The following is a 15727-nucleotide window of genomic DNA, read 5'->3' as shown; positions in this document are numbered from 1 at the left end:
TATTCTTAAATGGAGCATAAATAACATTTATTGGCTAAGATTATTTGCAATAAACAAGAGTGTTTACTGTTAAAAAAAACACATCATGATTCTTATAGGAATCTATTTTATATGCCCTCTAGGATGGTGCAGAACATCTGGGTGACAACATTTAGCAGTTAATGCTTCTCAAACAAAACTTGAGTCAGGGAAAGAAGTGAAAGGGGTTTCTGCCCTTTACTCTCTGGAAGTTTTATGTGTATTATTTCCTGTTATAAATTTGAAAGGAAAGACTGGGTTCCTCATATACTTTGGTTATTCCAAGTCCTAAATATTAGAGGAAATAGGTTTAAAATAGGCCTCATGAAGACCAGAGGTGGACATTTTTATAACAGCACTTTCACCTTGTGATACAATTTGTACATCCCAACTTTATCTGTAAGATTATCTGTAACTGTAGTTATAAGTGGCAGAGGAGGAAGGGAAAGGGCAGTCGTCTTAGTTCTTTTCCGTGTTGCATAGAGATGCATGTTTCTGATATGCTGTGGACAGTTACTGTAAAATGCAGACTAATAGTGTTTCACTGGTGAATAGAAAATACTTAGTGAGGACCGAGTGCTTTGAGCAACTTCTCAATCCATTTATCAAAAGAGCTTATAATGGAACTCTCGTTTCAAGGGAGGTCAAACACTAATAAATATTAAGAAAAGAAAGTTAAAAGGACATCAGGTTAATATTTTACTATCCATTCTTTGATCTTGCAAAGGCTGAAATATTTTTCCACACTAATTCTGTGATTTATTGATTCATCCTTGACAATCGGCTTATTGGAACAGACACAGATACCTTGCTTTTAACTTCAGCTCCAATTTCTATAATGCTTTACAAGGCCAGTGGATTTTTATGTGTTCACCAGCATCACTTATTGATATTGCCACAGATCTGGAATAGTCTTTGCTGGTTAAAAACTGGATTGGTGTCAGTAAAAGCAGCTGAAGTGTTACTGATTTTTGGGTTAAATGCTGTAATAACCTGTCTTGGTTTTGTTGTATTGGTTTGGGAGAAAAACAATAAAATACCCTGTACTTCATTGACTCTGCCATACTTACCTGTATTCAGATACATTCAGAATCTGATCGTTTTCCCACTTCCATTGTTACCACTCTGGTCTATTTTTAAAAACCACACAAACATCTCATCTCCATCTTGGATGATTTCAGTAACCACCCAACTGGCTGCTCTGTTTCCACCTTTGCCTCACTTTATTCTGATCCCAGAAGCCAGAGGGAGCTCCTAAAATGTAAGTCAGATCATGTTGCAGCCCCTCCTCCCTCAGAGTCAGCACCTCTGCCCCTACATGACTCACCTTAGTCTTCCTCTCCGACCACAGGCCCCCTGAGCTGTTGCATTGAGAAGATAACAGAGCTGTCTGGAGAGGATCTGCATGAGCCCCCAGCACTCATCTGCATGCAAACCTTGGTGCCAGATCCTCTGCCTTCTCTTCTTTGCCAGACCGTGACTTGTTCCTGTTGCTGCCCAAGCTAACCTTGTTCCCTTGTCCACTAGATCCTCTCCTCTCCCACTCGTTCCCCCTGCTCGTTCTGACAAGTCCTCTTCTCCAGCATCACCAGTGATTCTCTCTACTGGATCCATTCCTAACAGCCTACTAACAGCCTGTTATTTCTCTCATTTAAAAAACAGGACAACACAAAAACCATCAATCAATCAGACAAAAACCACCTTTCTTTTTTCTTTCTCTTTCTTTCTTTCTTTCTTTCTCTCTCTCTCTCTCTCTCTTTCTTTCTCTTCCTTCCTTCCTTCCTCCCTCCCTCCCTCCCTCCCTCTCTCCCTCTCTCCCTCTCTCCCTCTCTCCCTCTCTCTCTTTCTCTCTTTCTCTCTCTCTTTCTCTCCCCACCCCCAGCTTTATTGACATATAATTGACAGATAACATTGGGTAACTTTTAGGCATACCACGCAGTGGTTGGATATGTGTATACATCATGAAATGCTGACCACAAAAAGACTAGCTGACACATCTCTCACCTCACATAGTTACCTTTTTTGGTGTGTAGTGAGAACGTTTAAGACCTACTGTCTTAGCAAATTTCAAGTATGCAGTACAGTATTATAACTGTAGTCACCATGCTATACACGTTTCTATGAGTTTGACTTTTTTGGATTCCACATAGAAATGAGATCATGCAGTATTTTTGTTTCTCTGTCTTGTTTCACTTAGCATAACTCCTTAAGGTTTCATTCATGTTGTCAAGAGTGGCAGGATTTCCTTTTTTATGGCTGAATGATATTGTATCATATATATATCACATTTTAAAATTCATTCATCCCCTGAGGGACACTTCAGTTGTTTCTGTGTCTTGACTGTTGTGTATAATGCTGCAATGAACATGACAGTGCAGACATCTCTTCAAGATAGTGATTTCATTTCCTTCAGACATATACCCAGAAGTGGGATTGCTGGATCCTGTCTTGGTTTAATTTTTAATTTTTTGAGGAACCTCCATACCGTTCTCCACAGTGGCTGCACTAGTTTGCATTCCCACCAACAGTGCACGGTGGGTCCTTTTTCTCCACACCCTCACCAACGCTTGTTCTTTTTGTCTTTCTCATAATAGCCTCTCTGACAGGTGTGAGGTGATATTTCACTGTGGTTTTGCTTTGCGTTTCCCTGGTGATGAGTGATGTGCCGCACCTTTTCATTTGCCTGTTAGCCGTTTGCATGTCTTCTTTGGAAAAATATCTGCTCAGGTCCTTTGCTGATATTTCCATCAGATTATTTGCCTTTTTGCTATTGAGTTGTACACGTTCCTTATTTAAAAAAAAAAAATAACCACCTTTCTTGACATCGTTTCCCCCTCCAACGATCACTGCATTTCTCTACTCTGTTTTCAGTAACTGCTTCGTTGTGCACTCTTTTCCTCCCTCTCTCCCTTGAATTCCCTGCGGCTAGTCGGGGTCGCCAGCAGCCTCCGCAGCATTAACTTCAAGGGTCCATTCTCTGTTCTCACCTTACCTGACCTCTCGGCCGCATTTGCTAACACTGATCACTCACTTTCCTCCACCGTGAGACATGTTTCTTCTTCTGTCACCCACAATCCACACTCCACTAATTGTCTTCCTGCTCCAGACTGCTGATGGCTCTTACTTCTGTGTCCTTGCACCTTACTACTCTCGCCTCCCCTCACTCAGCTCCAGGTGCACTGGCCTCCTTGTGACTCCCCACCCATGTCAGGTGCGTTTCAGGGCCTTTGCACTTGCTGTTCCTTCTGCCACAGATGCTCTGCTCTGTGACACCTGCATGGGTCTCCACCGTTCTCTTCCTTCAAGTATGGGCTCAAATGTCGCCAGCGTTCCCTGTGTCCTTTGCCTGCCCCTTTTCTCCACAGCACATCTCATCATCTGGCTTACTATTTTATGTATTTGTTTCCTTTATTGTCAGTCTCCACCCACTAGACTAAGCTCCTTGGGGGGCTGGTTATCTGTTGTGTTCTCTGCCACATCTCCAATGCCTGGGACAGTGCCTGATAGGTGCCCAATAGATATTTATTGAATGAATGGAGAAATGAATGAGTCATGAATGTTCTTGGTCTGTTAGTAATGTACTTGGAGAAATACTTCAGGAGCACCTCCTGAGTCTCATACCTTATAGGAATTTCAGATTCCTAGTTTTCTTAGAGTTATTATGGCTTGGGAAAAACAAGGGTGTTTTGAGAGGCGGAGTGCCTTTCCCATTTTGCCAGCCTTTCTGTATACACAGAAACACTTCCTCAGAACTCTAAATTCCAGGTATAATTTTTAGAGTCTGTCTTGTAAGCGCGAGAAGGTGTCATTTGGGGGCCAAACTGAATGACGGGGGCAGAATCCGAGAGAAGCAGCTGAGAGCTTGCCTTAATGCGGCTCCTGTTGCTTCAGAGGCGTTGTAACTGCAGGTTGAGAGACTTCTGTAAAGGTAGCCAATGCCGCCTGCCTGTCTTCGGTGCCTCCTGCCTGGCTAGGGCCCTCTCATTTAGTTCCTCTTCTCCGTGCACATCAGCACATAGCACATGCCTTGTACTATCCCCTGTCTCTGCCTTTTCTCAAGTATTTGTTTCTTCAAAAATCCCTTCTCCTCTATTTCTGCATACTGAAGTTCGCATTCTTATTAAGGCCCAGCACAAATACAGGCTTGCCTGTGAAGCTTTTCCAGATCCTTGCCTGTCAGCACGGACTCCCCCTGTGGACTGTGCTCCTTAGAATAGCAAGCTGCAGGTGCCTCAGTTTTGCTGTGAACACACACAGACACACAAAGACATACAGACACAGACATGCATGCACACACATAGGTACAACAGACACCCGCCTCCTGCCAACTATAAGCACCTTGAGGGCAGGGATTGTATTCTACTTTTCTGGAGTTTTCAACACACAGAAAACGCCCTGGACAGTGAAGCCACTCAGTATAATTAGAAATGTGATAAAATTGACACAAATCCTTTTTCAGTAGATAAAGGCCATTCTTACAAATTCCCCTCCTACTGGTCATTTTCCTTTCCCTCCTGTTTTGTGTCTATTCGACATTCTGAAGAGAAGCCCCTTGTGCACCACACTGAGGCCTCCTACTTAGGCCAGGGCGTAGCTGTGCTACTGTGTGCCTGCCCAGGGGCCCTCGGATGTGTCTGCAGCCAGAGGCTGTTCTTGTTTGGCAAAGAATGAAACAGGTTAAGCAACTTACATAAGGATGTCCTGCAAGGCGGAGCTGGATTTCAACCTCTGCTTCTCTGAAATGCTAGTCTGAGGGTCTCAGCATGATATTGCACTGATACCAGGCCAGTTCTTCATCAGAAATGACACAAGTGCAAATCTCAGGAGTCAAGAAAGAAAGGTAAAACCATTCATGGTTATTGAGGGCTGTTGCTTTTCTTACCAGTGTTCTCACTTGGTGGCATAGATGAATCCCAGTGATTCTTGGCTGTTGAGGCTACTTACCTCCTTCTTTTCATGATACTTTGTTAGTAAGACCAGGAGAAATGAGCACCTGAGAAACAGACTCACGCAGATCTGGCCTCAGTGGCACTACTGCCTTTGCCAGCAGAAAGGGTTAGGCAGATTAGCAAAGGGCCGCAGGCTCTTGTGGGAGCCTCACTGATGTCTCAGACATTGTGTATTGGGTCCCAGAGGAGGGAGAGTCAGCGTGATCTTGGCTGGGCTGTCTGTGGGCACCACGTGCTAGAAATCATCCATGTTGAAAGAAACACGCGGGAAGCCTGAAGTTAGGATCACTCCAAAAAAGGGAAGTGTCTGTTCCTGTTTCATCACCCTAAAAAAATATATAGTTGTACCATATTTTTTAAGCATAAGCTAAAATGCTGTATTTGTAAGGATTCCGATGATGTTGGGTAAATAACTTGTGTTTTGCCAAGTGCTGTGGAGTAACACAACAGTCAGTGCTGCGCACTCCAGCTGGCATGAAAGGTACTTCCAAGAGAACATTTGCCTAACAGACTCTGCTAGCTCTGGCCTGCAGGTATTTGCATGCTACGGGGCTGGGTTCCTTTCCATTGTATACTTATTTAAAAGGTTTCTTTCTAATGACTCACGTGCACTGAGGGACAAGAGGTAAACTGGTCCAAATCTGCTTAGCAGTCCAAAGAGGCACAACGGAGGCCAGATATTTAATGAACGTCTTCTGAATTGCCTTGCAGGGGTGCAGAGTGACTTATAACGGGTAAACACTCCTTGGGATACTTTGTCACTAGCCTGATTTTGTGCCCCAAGTTACCAGTATGACAGGCTCCCCACTGGAGGCGAGATTTGCACTTGGGAGCGAGGCAAATCCAGGAAATGCCCCGTTAATGGCTCCGCTGGATTAGAGAAGGGGAAACTGTCCGAAAGAACATTACTCATAGTGATCCATGGTGATGTCTGTTCTCAGGAGAGAGCGTACTTACTCTTTCATTTCAGCTGAAGTCTTGTTTGTCATGGGTGTTTGTGGTGATCCACGTAAATCAGGACATTCTTGAGTTCATAGGTAGTGATGTCTGGAGACCGTATCAGAGGGCCCACAGTCAGGCTGAGCTTCATTTTTCTGAATGCTTTATGTTTTGCTAAGCATTTTCAGAAATTCCTGTTCACCTGATACAGGTTTTGCCTTTTGCTAGCTCTTTGCTTCATTTTGCGCATATGTCAAATAAGGATGGAGATATCACCTCTTTGAGAAGTCTTGAGATAAGAGATAATAGACCTGCAAACCACAACATGTATTTAATGTTCTATTTAATTTAATATTGCATATAACTCAAAACACTGACTTTTTATAAGAGTAATACAGTTATGAAGCAGGGTTACTGATACTGCTTGGTATCCTGTGCTAATTCCTGTATTTTCATGGAGCTTTGCTAGGGAGGAAGCCCAGAGGACTGAGCTATAAACACAAATAATTGATACATGAGGCGGAAAGTGGCAAACATTTTAAGAGACAAATTAATAACTCTCCATGAGAGCACAGATGAGAGCCTGAGTGTCCAAGAAGAAGAAACAGGAAAGACAGAAAAAATAGCATGGAATGACGACTTGGAGGCGGGAACCCAGAGGGGGCCCAGTGGGAGTAGATTTCATTAGAACTCAGGGCACGTGAGGGACAAGAGCAGAAGTTAGACTAGGGGATCTAACTTCTAGACCCCCTAGTCTAACTTCTAGAAAAAAGATGGGGGTCAGATTATGGAAGGTCTTACATGTTAGGCTGGGGAGTGTGGACTTTGGAGCAGAGGTGATAGTAAGCAGTGATGAGAGAGACTGGAGGCAGTACACCAAACAAAAGTTGATGATGTCTCGAACTAGGGCATGTCAGAGAGAATAGAGAGGAGGGTGAGGCAAGAAATACCCTAACTGGAGAAAAGACAGGAACTGGCCACGAATGAAGTGTGAGAAAGGTGAGCTGGTGAGAGGAGGTAGGGGGAGCGGTCAGGTGGTTCATTAGGTCATGAGGTGTCTCCCTGGGCCTTTGGCGCTGGCTTCTGAATGGACAGAAACTATTGCCCCTTTACATTCATTCTCAATTTTGTATGATGCTATTTTCTACTTTTAAGTGTGCTTAAAATAGCCAAAGATACAGCATAGTACTTTGAGCCAACAAAACAATATGACAAGTCAAACTGGTAGGGTTTAAAAAAAAAAGAAGGTGGTCATTCATTTATCAGACTTGAAGACTTTCTCCTTTTCAAAAATGCCAAAACAAGAAACTCTGAAGTAGATAAATTAGCAGGTGATTATTTGAATAACAAAAGGAATCTTTTCCAAAAGCTTTCCTTCGTGGATTCTTTAAATAGTAAGCACCTTGTCTTCACTCATTTAAAATGTGATTTATTTGTAGGCATTTGATAAAACACAGGAACAAGCTTATCACATAAAGCATGATATCCCCTAGAGCTACATTTTAACATGTGCAATATTTTTAAAAATACTTATTTATATATGTATGAAGTAGCCATCACATAAATACTCTAAGAAACTTAATTAGTACATTTTCACTTTCTGTTAGTCAGTTTTGGAAAATTAAAGCTGTAAATTTTTTATTAAACATAAAAATGACGAGTAAAATTTGCTAATTATTTTGATTACTGTCGTTTGTATAGTCTCATAATAAATACAGTCTAGTTTTTATAATGTCAGCTCTGAAAAACCCTAACAATGGCTTCCTTTTTGAATCCTTAAAAGTGGTAAATTTAATTATTTTAGGATTTTCTAGAAGTTCCTAGTTTTCTTCTATAGAATGCTTTTTAAAATTACTCTCGGGCTTCGCTGGTGGCGCAGTGGTTACGAATCAGCCTGCCAACGCAGGGGACCCAGGCTCGAGCCCTGGTCCGGGAAGATCCCACATGCCGCGGAGCAACTAAAGCCCGTGTGCCACAACTACTGAGCCTGCGCTCTAGAGCCCACGAACCACAACTACTGAAGCCCGCACGCCTAGAGCCCATGCTCCACAACAAGAGAAGCCACCGCAATGGGAAGCCCGCAGACCACAGCAAAGAGAAAGCCCATGTGCAGCAACGAAGACCCAATGCAGCCAAAAATAAATGAATAAAGTAAATACATTTAAAATTACTCTCTGCTACCCAAAAGACTTGAAAGGAAGGATTTGAACAGATATTTATTTGTACACCGATATTCATAGCAGCATTATTCACAATATCCAAAAGTAGAAGCAACCCAACGTCAATGAATGAATGGATAAACAAAATGGAACATTATGCACCGTTAAAAAGGACGAAATTCCAACACCTGCTACAACATGGATGAACCTTGAAGACATTATGCTAAGTGAAATAACCCAAACACAAAAAGACAAATACTGCATGATTCCACTTATATAAGTACCTAGAGTAGTCAAATTCATAGAGACTGAAAGTAGGAGGGTGTTTGCCAGGAGCTAGTGGGAGGGGGAAAGGGGAGTTAGAGTTCGATGGGCACAGAGTTTCAGTTTGGGAGGATGAGAAAGCTCTGGAGATGGATGGTTGCATGACAATGTGAATGTACTTAGGATCTCTGAACTATGCACTTAAAAATGGTTAAGATGGTGAATTTGTTATGTACATTTTATCCCCCTAAAAAACCACAAGAACTCTCTGCTAAACTGTAGTTCTGTAGAAGCTCTCGTAGAAAAGGACAGTGGCAGTGGCCAATCTGGAACCGGATGAGTGTCCTTACACTTGCAGTCTTCCAGCCTGTGACCATCGGCCCTTCCTCGGGGGTCCTCTGGCTTTGCCCCTGTTCCCCAAGAGGAAGTACATCTCACACACTTCCGGTGCCACAGGTGGTTACAACAGTGTTTCACCTCCCAGCCCTCAAAGTGGCTTGCTCCAATGGGTTGCCAGATGGTTTCAACAAAAAAACCAGAGATATATTTTTAAGTTTGGAGTTTTATCAATTTGTGTCCTAGACAGAAAACTCAACTATGGGGCCTTATTTGAAAAGGAAGGGGGAGAAAAATCTACAGCCAGGATGATAATAATCACCTCTTTCTATACAGTACATTTAACCTCAAAGAGTGTTTTCATTCTAATGCAATTCTTTGAGATTAAGTAGGGCAAGTAGTATCATTCGTATACTCTAGTGAGATGAGATGAGGACTGCGGGTTTAAGTGACTTGCCCAAGGTTACCTCGCTAAGCCAGGGCCTAAAGAAGGGTCAGTCCCAGTGGTCTGAGTCCAGATCTGCAGCCCTTTTCAGTGCACCTCATTCTTCCTTCAGAGAAAGGATGAGGGGAGTCTTAGGCAGGCTCTGGGTCACCCGGAGTGCAGGACACCATGGAAAGACCAGGAGCATCTGAAAGCCTCTCTCAGGAGCAAGCATTCTACTTTGTGCTGTGTTTAGATCCCAGGTGAACCCATAAATGGATCTCCTTTTGAGAGCAGGGCTCCCCATCAACTTCAGAACTGTCGAGGCCTCCAGTCAGATGAAAATTCTGGGTGTCCCGGGAGCCCTTGGCTTCCTCCTGTCTGGACCGGATTCCTTGGGCTCTGGCTACCCCCGATGTCACTGGGCTACTGTGGAGAGGCAGTGTGCTTAGGGGTTGTATTAGATCCCTAGGGCTGCCGTAACAGACGACAGCAGGGCAGCTTAGAACAACAAAATGTATTCTCTCACAGTTCTGGAGGCTAGAGGTCCGCAGGTGGCAGCAGGTCTCCGCTCCCTTTAAAGGCCCTGGGGAAGAACGCCTCCTTGCCTCTCTCCTAGTTTCTAGCAATCCCAGCAATCTATGGCATTCCTTGCCTTGTAGCTGCATCACCCCAATCTCTGCCTCCTTATTCCCATGGCCTTCTTCCCTGAGTCTTTCTGTGTCTCTTCTTCTAAGGACACCCGTCCTTGGATTTAGGGCCCATTCTAATCCAGTATGTCCTCATCTTAATGAATTACATCTGCAAAGACCCTATTTCCACACAAGGTCACATTCTGATGTTCCAAATGGACATGAATTTGGGGGAAGACACTATTCACCCCACCACACTGGTCGGATACAGGCTCTGGAGCCAGCGGGCCTAGCGGCCTGTCCCTCCCATCTTTAGTCTGTCTCGCTTCCGGGGGCCTCACTCTGTATCTCACACCAGGGGCAACAGGCTGACTTCTTGCTGTCATGTGTTGGTGCTGGCCTCCGTTTCCTGGTTCCCAGGCAACGTTTCCCTGGAGTCATCGCTGTGTGCGCCTAGCAAGACAGCTTAAGGTCTGCCTCTCTCTGAGTTTCTTTCATGACACACTTGATTCATAGAGATCATTCTTTCCATGGAGGGACTTGACAGTCTGTGTAAGGCTTGCCTCCACTTATGTGCTCCCTTTGGGGCACCCAGAAATCATTCCCTCATTCTTGTGATGTGTTGGGGCATTAGGGCGGATCTGGGGCCACCTCGATCACTCCACGTGGCATCTCCCCTTCCTCCCTCAATCTACCAGGACAGGTGGGGCAGTGCCCCCTGCCCTCATATGCTCCAGCTCTACCTGAGAGTTCCTTTATCCACTCCTCTCAGGGCTGTGCCTGAAGGTGGGTAGGGATTGGGGCTGCTTCTCAGGACCCCCAACCCCAGCCTCTAATACCTTTCTCTTTTTTTTGGCTGCGTGGAGTCTTGGTTGCTGTGTGCAGACTTACTCTAGTTGCGGCAAGAGGGGGGCTACTGTTCGTTGAGGTGCGTGGGCTGCTCATTACGGTGGCTTCTCTTGTTGCAGAGCACGGGCTCTAGGCACGCAGGCTCCAGTAGTTGTGGCACGCGGACTCAGTAGTTGTGGCGCAGGGGCTTAGTTGCTCCATGGCATGTGGGATTTTCCCGGACCAGGGTTCGAACCCTTGTCCCCTGTATTTGCAGGCGGATTCTTAACCACTGTACCACCAGGGAAGCCCTCTAATACCTTTCTACCGCCGTCCACTGGTCTGCTACTTTCCCCCGTCTATGGGACCTTATCAGAGCCTTTGCTTACCGAATAGCCATCCTTCCAAATCTTCAGCCCATGCCAGGATCCAAGATTTTGAAACAGAAAATAATTTATTTCTTTGTTTTCTGCCACTGTGCTGTGTCATCCCTTCTCTCTAAAGTAATGAAAGCAGTGGTCGTAGCTGGTTGAATGAGCAAGGGTCACTGGGTACCGCGGCAAAATACAAAACAAACACACAAAGAGCCACTGGGTTAGTGCTTAAAAATATCCTCCTAACTCTAATGTTTCAACTCCGCGGTTTAGTAGAAGTTCAGGGAGAGCAGAGGACATAAATTAGTGAACCAAACCCAATTTGCAGATGACTAAAACCTGATCCTTTGGTATCCCTGAGAGATTTATAGGATGTGAAGTGTATCTGAGAGTTAAGAAACCAAAAGTGACTGAGGGAGCAAGTGAAAAAACATATTCAGAGAGGCTTAGCCAAGCTATAATTGTAGAGCAAGGTGATACCTCATAATAAAATAGCATTAAAAATTGTAAACTGTGATCAACTGAACAACAACTGTCTTGCTTAATCTGCTTTGGAAATCTAGACTTGCATATTTAGGATAAAATGGAATATTATATAATATTATGTGAACATGGACCTATTTTAATTTCAATGTTGGCTGAGTACCCAATACAGTAAATGTGCCATTTCAAAATTTGGGAAGGACGTGCACACAAACTGGTTTTGTGACTCTGACCCCTCACCCACTGAGGGTGTGACAGGATGGAGAGCTAGAATTTTGGAGCAAACTGTGTGCTATGCTCTAAATCTCATCCTCTCCAAAAAAGGTATGAAGTGTGCTTGCCTCTTTCTTCAAGCACAGAAAGAACAGCTTCCACCAGACCTCTTGGAGGGTTTAATATGTGTCTGCATTTTGGGGGACACAGTGAACAGGGGTCTGATTCACCCCTAGAAAATCTAAAGGGCGGGTTGCTCTCAGATTGGGGGTCACTGAGTATCTGGAATTTGTCAGGGAAGAGGAGCAACTATTTCCCATGAAGCAGATGTAAGCTGGGCCCCAGGGACAGCTGTCCAGGAGAGCCACTTGGAGGGTAAACTGACACCCAAAGGAGGTGAGCCTCTAGATTTCCAGTAGCTGAGGAAGGAGCCCTACAGATTTGCCTGTGTTAAGGATACCTCAGATGCGAGATCCCCAGTAATTGTGGGGAAACCCATGAAGACACTCCAGGAGAAGAAGCAGATATTTTATTTTATTTTTGCATGTGTGATTTCTCTTCTTTCTTTTTTTAAAAAATTGAAGTATAGTAGTATATACTTGAGTTGAGTATGTGTAGACTTACAACATTATGTTAGTTTCAGGTATGGAGTATACGCTCAGTAGTTGCTGTGGGCCCCTAAGCCATCTTTCAGCAGTACTGATCCAGTAAGGCCTTTCCTTTTCCTTCTCTTCCCTCCACCCTGACCTGGAGGAATCAGAAACTGCAGTTAGCAAGAAGGATAAAAGGGCAAGGAGGGAAGAGAGATCTTCTCCCTCAGGCAGCTAGCTGGAAGCAGGCTGAGACAGGAAAGTGAGGGAAGTTGTAACTTTGAATTATTACACTGGACTGACTGAACATGTTAATTACTCCACGTTGTGTTTTTGTGAGTTGAGTTGCAGACAAAGTTCTTATTATCCAAAAGTAATCTGAAAGACATGGGATTTGCCCTAAATTTCTTTCAGGACGGGGAAGAGTTAACTTTACCAGAATAAATTTAAAGTTTGGACAGTGGTAGACAAAAATAAAGTTGCTTATAGCCCATGAATTTTGCTTATTCAAAATAGTTGTTACACATATTAAGGTTTCAAAGAGATACAAAATATCTATAGCCAACAAATGCTTTTGAGCTCTTAGTATGTCAGGCGATCCTGTTAGGTGCTGGGGCTAGAAATTACATAGAATCACGTCTCTTTATCTGCTGTTCATATTCTACATGCTGAAAATCATAAAATAACTATTCAGCACCCAGCATTTCGCTAGGGATAGTTTCTTCTTTGACGAAGATGAATTTTGTTTTTTAGTTTTGACCCTTACCCTGATTGATTACAAAGCTTGTGATTTGTAAGAAAAATTTGCATTTGTTAAAGCTTAGAGACATGATAAAATGGAAAACTGAGTCAATAGCTGGATAATTCTTAGAGACGAAGTAAAGCAATTGTAGAGTTAGCTATTTGGTTTACATTGCACAGAACGCAAAGTCTGATAAAGTTTACTTGTGTAGAAGGCCACATGGGCTGCCCGGAAAGTTACTCTTCGTGCCCACATTTTATTCTTCTGAATAAGAAAGCACGTCCACACACTGTGGGTCTCACTTGCTTTCTCTCCCTCTCCTTCCTTCTCCCCCATCTCCTCCTCTTCTAATTCCCTTCCTCTCTCTCTCTTTCAATCTCTCTCTTTTTCTCCCCTTCTCTCTTTTTTTTTCTCTCCCTCTTCCTCAACTCCCTTGCCCCCCCCAAAAAACTTTTTAGACACATACTTATTTGAATCTTATTTACATGTTAGATTTCTGTGTTCCATGTCTAGAATGCTCACATCTAGGAGGGAAAAATGGCAGAATCGGTGTCAAGCAAATAGCTCAGAATGTTCCCAGTATTGTGATTTGCTTTCAATCCCGTTGCAAGTTAGGCCCCCTTTAGGATTTTGTCTGGAAGCTGGTATGTGAAAACTCATTGATTGAATAGCACACAGTGTGAACCAAGAAAGTCCCTAAACTAGCTGTGTCTTAAGAAGCAGATCTGAAAGCATCTTATTGCTTTGTCAGTTTCCTGGGAGGGTGTTTCAAGCTTAAAAACTGTAGTCAATGTAAACATTTCCTGAGAAGTTAATTATTAGTATCTCCTGAAAATGGAAGTACTGGCATCATGTAAAAGAAAGGAGAATGTTCTAAGTAGCTTGTTTAATAAACAATGAGGAGGAGCCACAAAGCAAAAAGTATAGAAGGAGGGATAGTCATGGGAAGACAGAGTCCCTCTGTGATGTATCACTAACGAGAGTGCTGATTGCCAGGGTATCGACTTGGGGACATAATAGGAAAAGGAGATCCTGGGAGCTATAAGAAAGAATAAAATGGTCTAGCCGATGCTGCATGAAGTGCTGTATCTTTGACCTGTGACAAATTCACCCTCCAACAGCAAACAGAGGTCCAGGGAATCTTGTGTCCAAGGTGATTTTTCATGTGTTTTGTTTAGTATTTAAATATTGGGCAGACCACTTAATCCAGGATAATCAGTTAGGTTAGAACTGCTGCAAACTCCCTACTGTGCCAATAGCTTTGTTAGCATCCTTGAGGGATGACATGGGAATGTAATCGGGCAGCTCAAGGGGAATTGTTTTGGGTGGTTTGCATTCTGCAGACTTCCCAGGTTTCTGTCCTCTAACACAATAATGAGCATTTCCCTCCAGAGGGGTGAAGTGTGTATAATAACTGGTCCTCTTCATTTTAGATGTGATTCATCATGTCCAAGCCTCTTTAGTATTAAGAATATAATTTTATTGTGTTGACATTTTCCACGGAGCGGCCCCAAACCCCCACTGGGGGGACAACAGGAGGGGGATATACCCAGATCCATCCTATCAGTTCATTGTCTCCCCTTCAGCTAAATCCTTTGACCAGACCTAGGAAGTTGATATTTGAAAAGCCCAGTTTCCTGTAATTCTAATGGCCCCCAACCCAAGGATCACTTCAAATGTTTTTTGGAGTTCTGCAACCTCTTTTACCCATTTTGAAAGTCTAATTTAAAAATCTAAATGGAAATCATTATCTATACATAATTATATAATACATTCCATTTGCTTTGGAAATCACATTTTTTGAAACATCCAGTTTGAGGGAAAATAATAAAAGGGGTCTATGAGTTACAAGGTTGGTAACTATGGTTTAGTCAACCTCAATTTACAACTAATGTCATTCCTAGTGTGGGGGGCAGAATAACAGCCCCCCAAAGATGTCTTCGTCCTAATCCCTAGAACTTGTGACTCTGTTGATATGTGGCAAGAGGGAAGTACGACTGCAGATGGAATTAAGGCTGCTGATCAACTGATTTTGAGATGGGGAGATTATCCTGAATTATCTGGTGGGTCCAGTGTAATCACAGGAGTCCTTTTAAGTGAAAGAGGGACGCTGGAGGGGCAGAGTCAGAGAGAGATTTGAGGATGCTATGCTGTTTATTTTTAAAGACAGAGGAAGGGGCCATGAACCAAGGAATGCAGAGTTTCTAGAAGCTCGAAAAGGCAAGAAAACAAATTCTTCTCTAGAGCCTCCAGAAGGTGCCGAGCCCTGCTAAAACCTTGATTTTAGCCCAGTGAGACCTATTTTGAACTTCTGACCTCCAGACCTGGAAAGTAATAAATTTGTGTTGTTTTAAGCCATTAAGTTTGTGGTAATTTGTTACAGCAGCAATAGGAAACTAATGCACTGAGTGTAGTATGTTTCTGGATTTTGGTCATTTAACCAAAATCAGTTAACAGTATCTCCTGGGTACCATGACATACAAATAACTGTACGAGGGTTGTTGTAAAAGTATAGAGGAAGTAGGATAAATCCAAACTCCTTACCAGTGTCTCAGTGTCTGCATCATCTGCCCCTTTCTGGCACTCCAGCCTTCCTTTATGTTACTTCTCCACAATCCTGACTCCAGCTCTTCCAGCTTTCTGCCAGTTCTTCACACTTCCTGCCCTGGTGCTTGGTTCATGCTGCTTCCTCTGCCTTGAATGCCCTCGTTCCAGATCTCCCAACAGCTGCTTTCTTCGCATCCTTCAGGCCTTAGCGTAACCTTTCCTCCTCTGT

General features: G+C 43.5%; 1 protein-coding gene across 2 annotated transcripts in view; it reads left to right on the top strand.

Moving 5' to 3' along the window:
* Positions 1–15727, top strand: part of CHN2 (chimerin 2) — a gene marked incomplete at its 5' end in the record, with an annotated part of 331632 nt that overhangs the window by 102732 nt on the left and 213173 nt on the right. Inside the window, one exon of one of the 2 annotated variants that reach the window (XM_082661914.1) lies at positions 1241–1279. The exons of the other annotated variant lie outside the window; for it this stretch is intronic. Within the exon in view, the coding sequence (XP_082518040.1) occupies positions 1241–1279 (39 nt within the window). The remainder of the gene's footprint in view (positions 1–1240; positions 1280–15727) is intronic. 2 annotated transcript variants of the gene reach the window in all.

Source organism: Grampus griseus, assembly GCF_964374135.1.
Source record: "Grampus griseus genome assembly, chromosome: 9".
Taxonomy (NCBI): Eukaryota; Metazoa; Chordata; class Mammalia; order Artiodactyla; family Delphinidae; genus Grampus; species Grampus griseus.
Note: the sequence above shows the minus strand (reverse complement) of the source record. Positions and strands in the feature narration are given on the sequence as shown.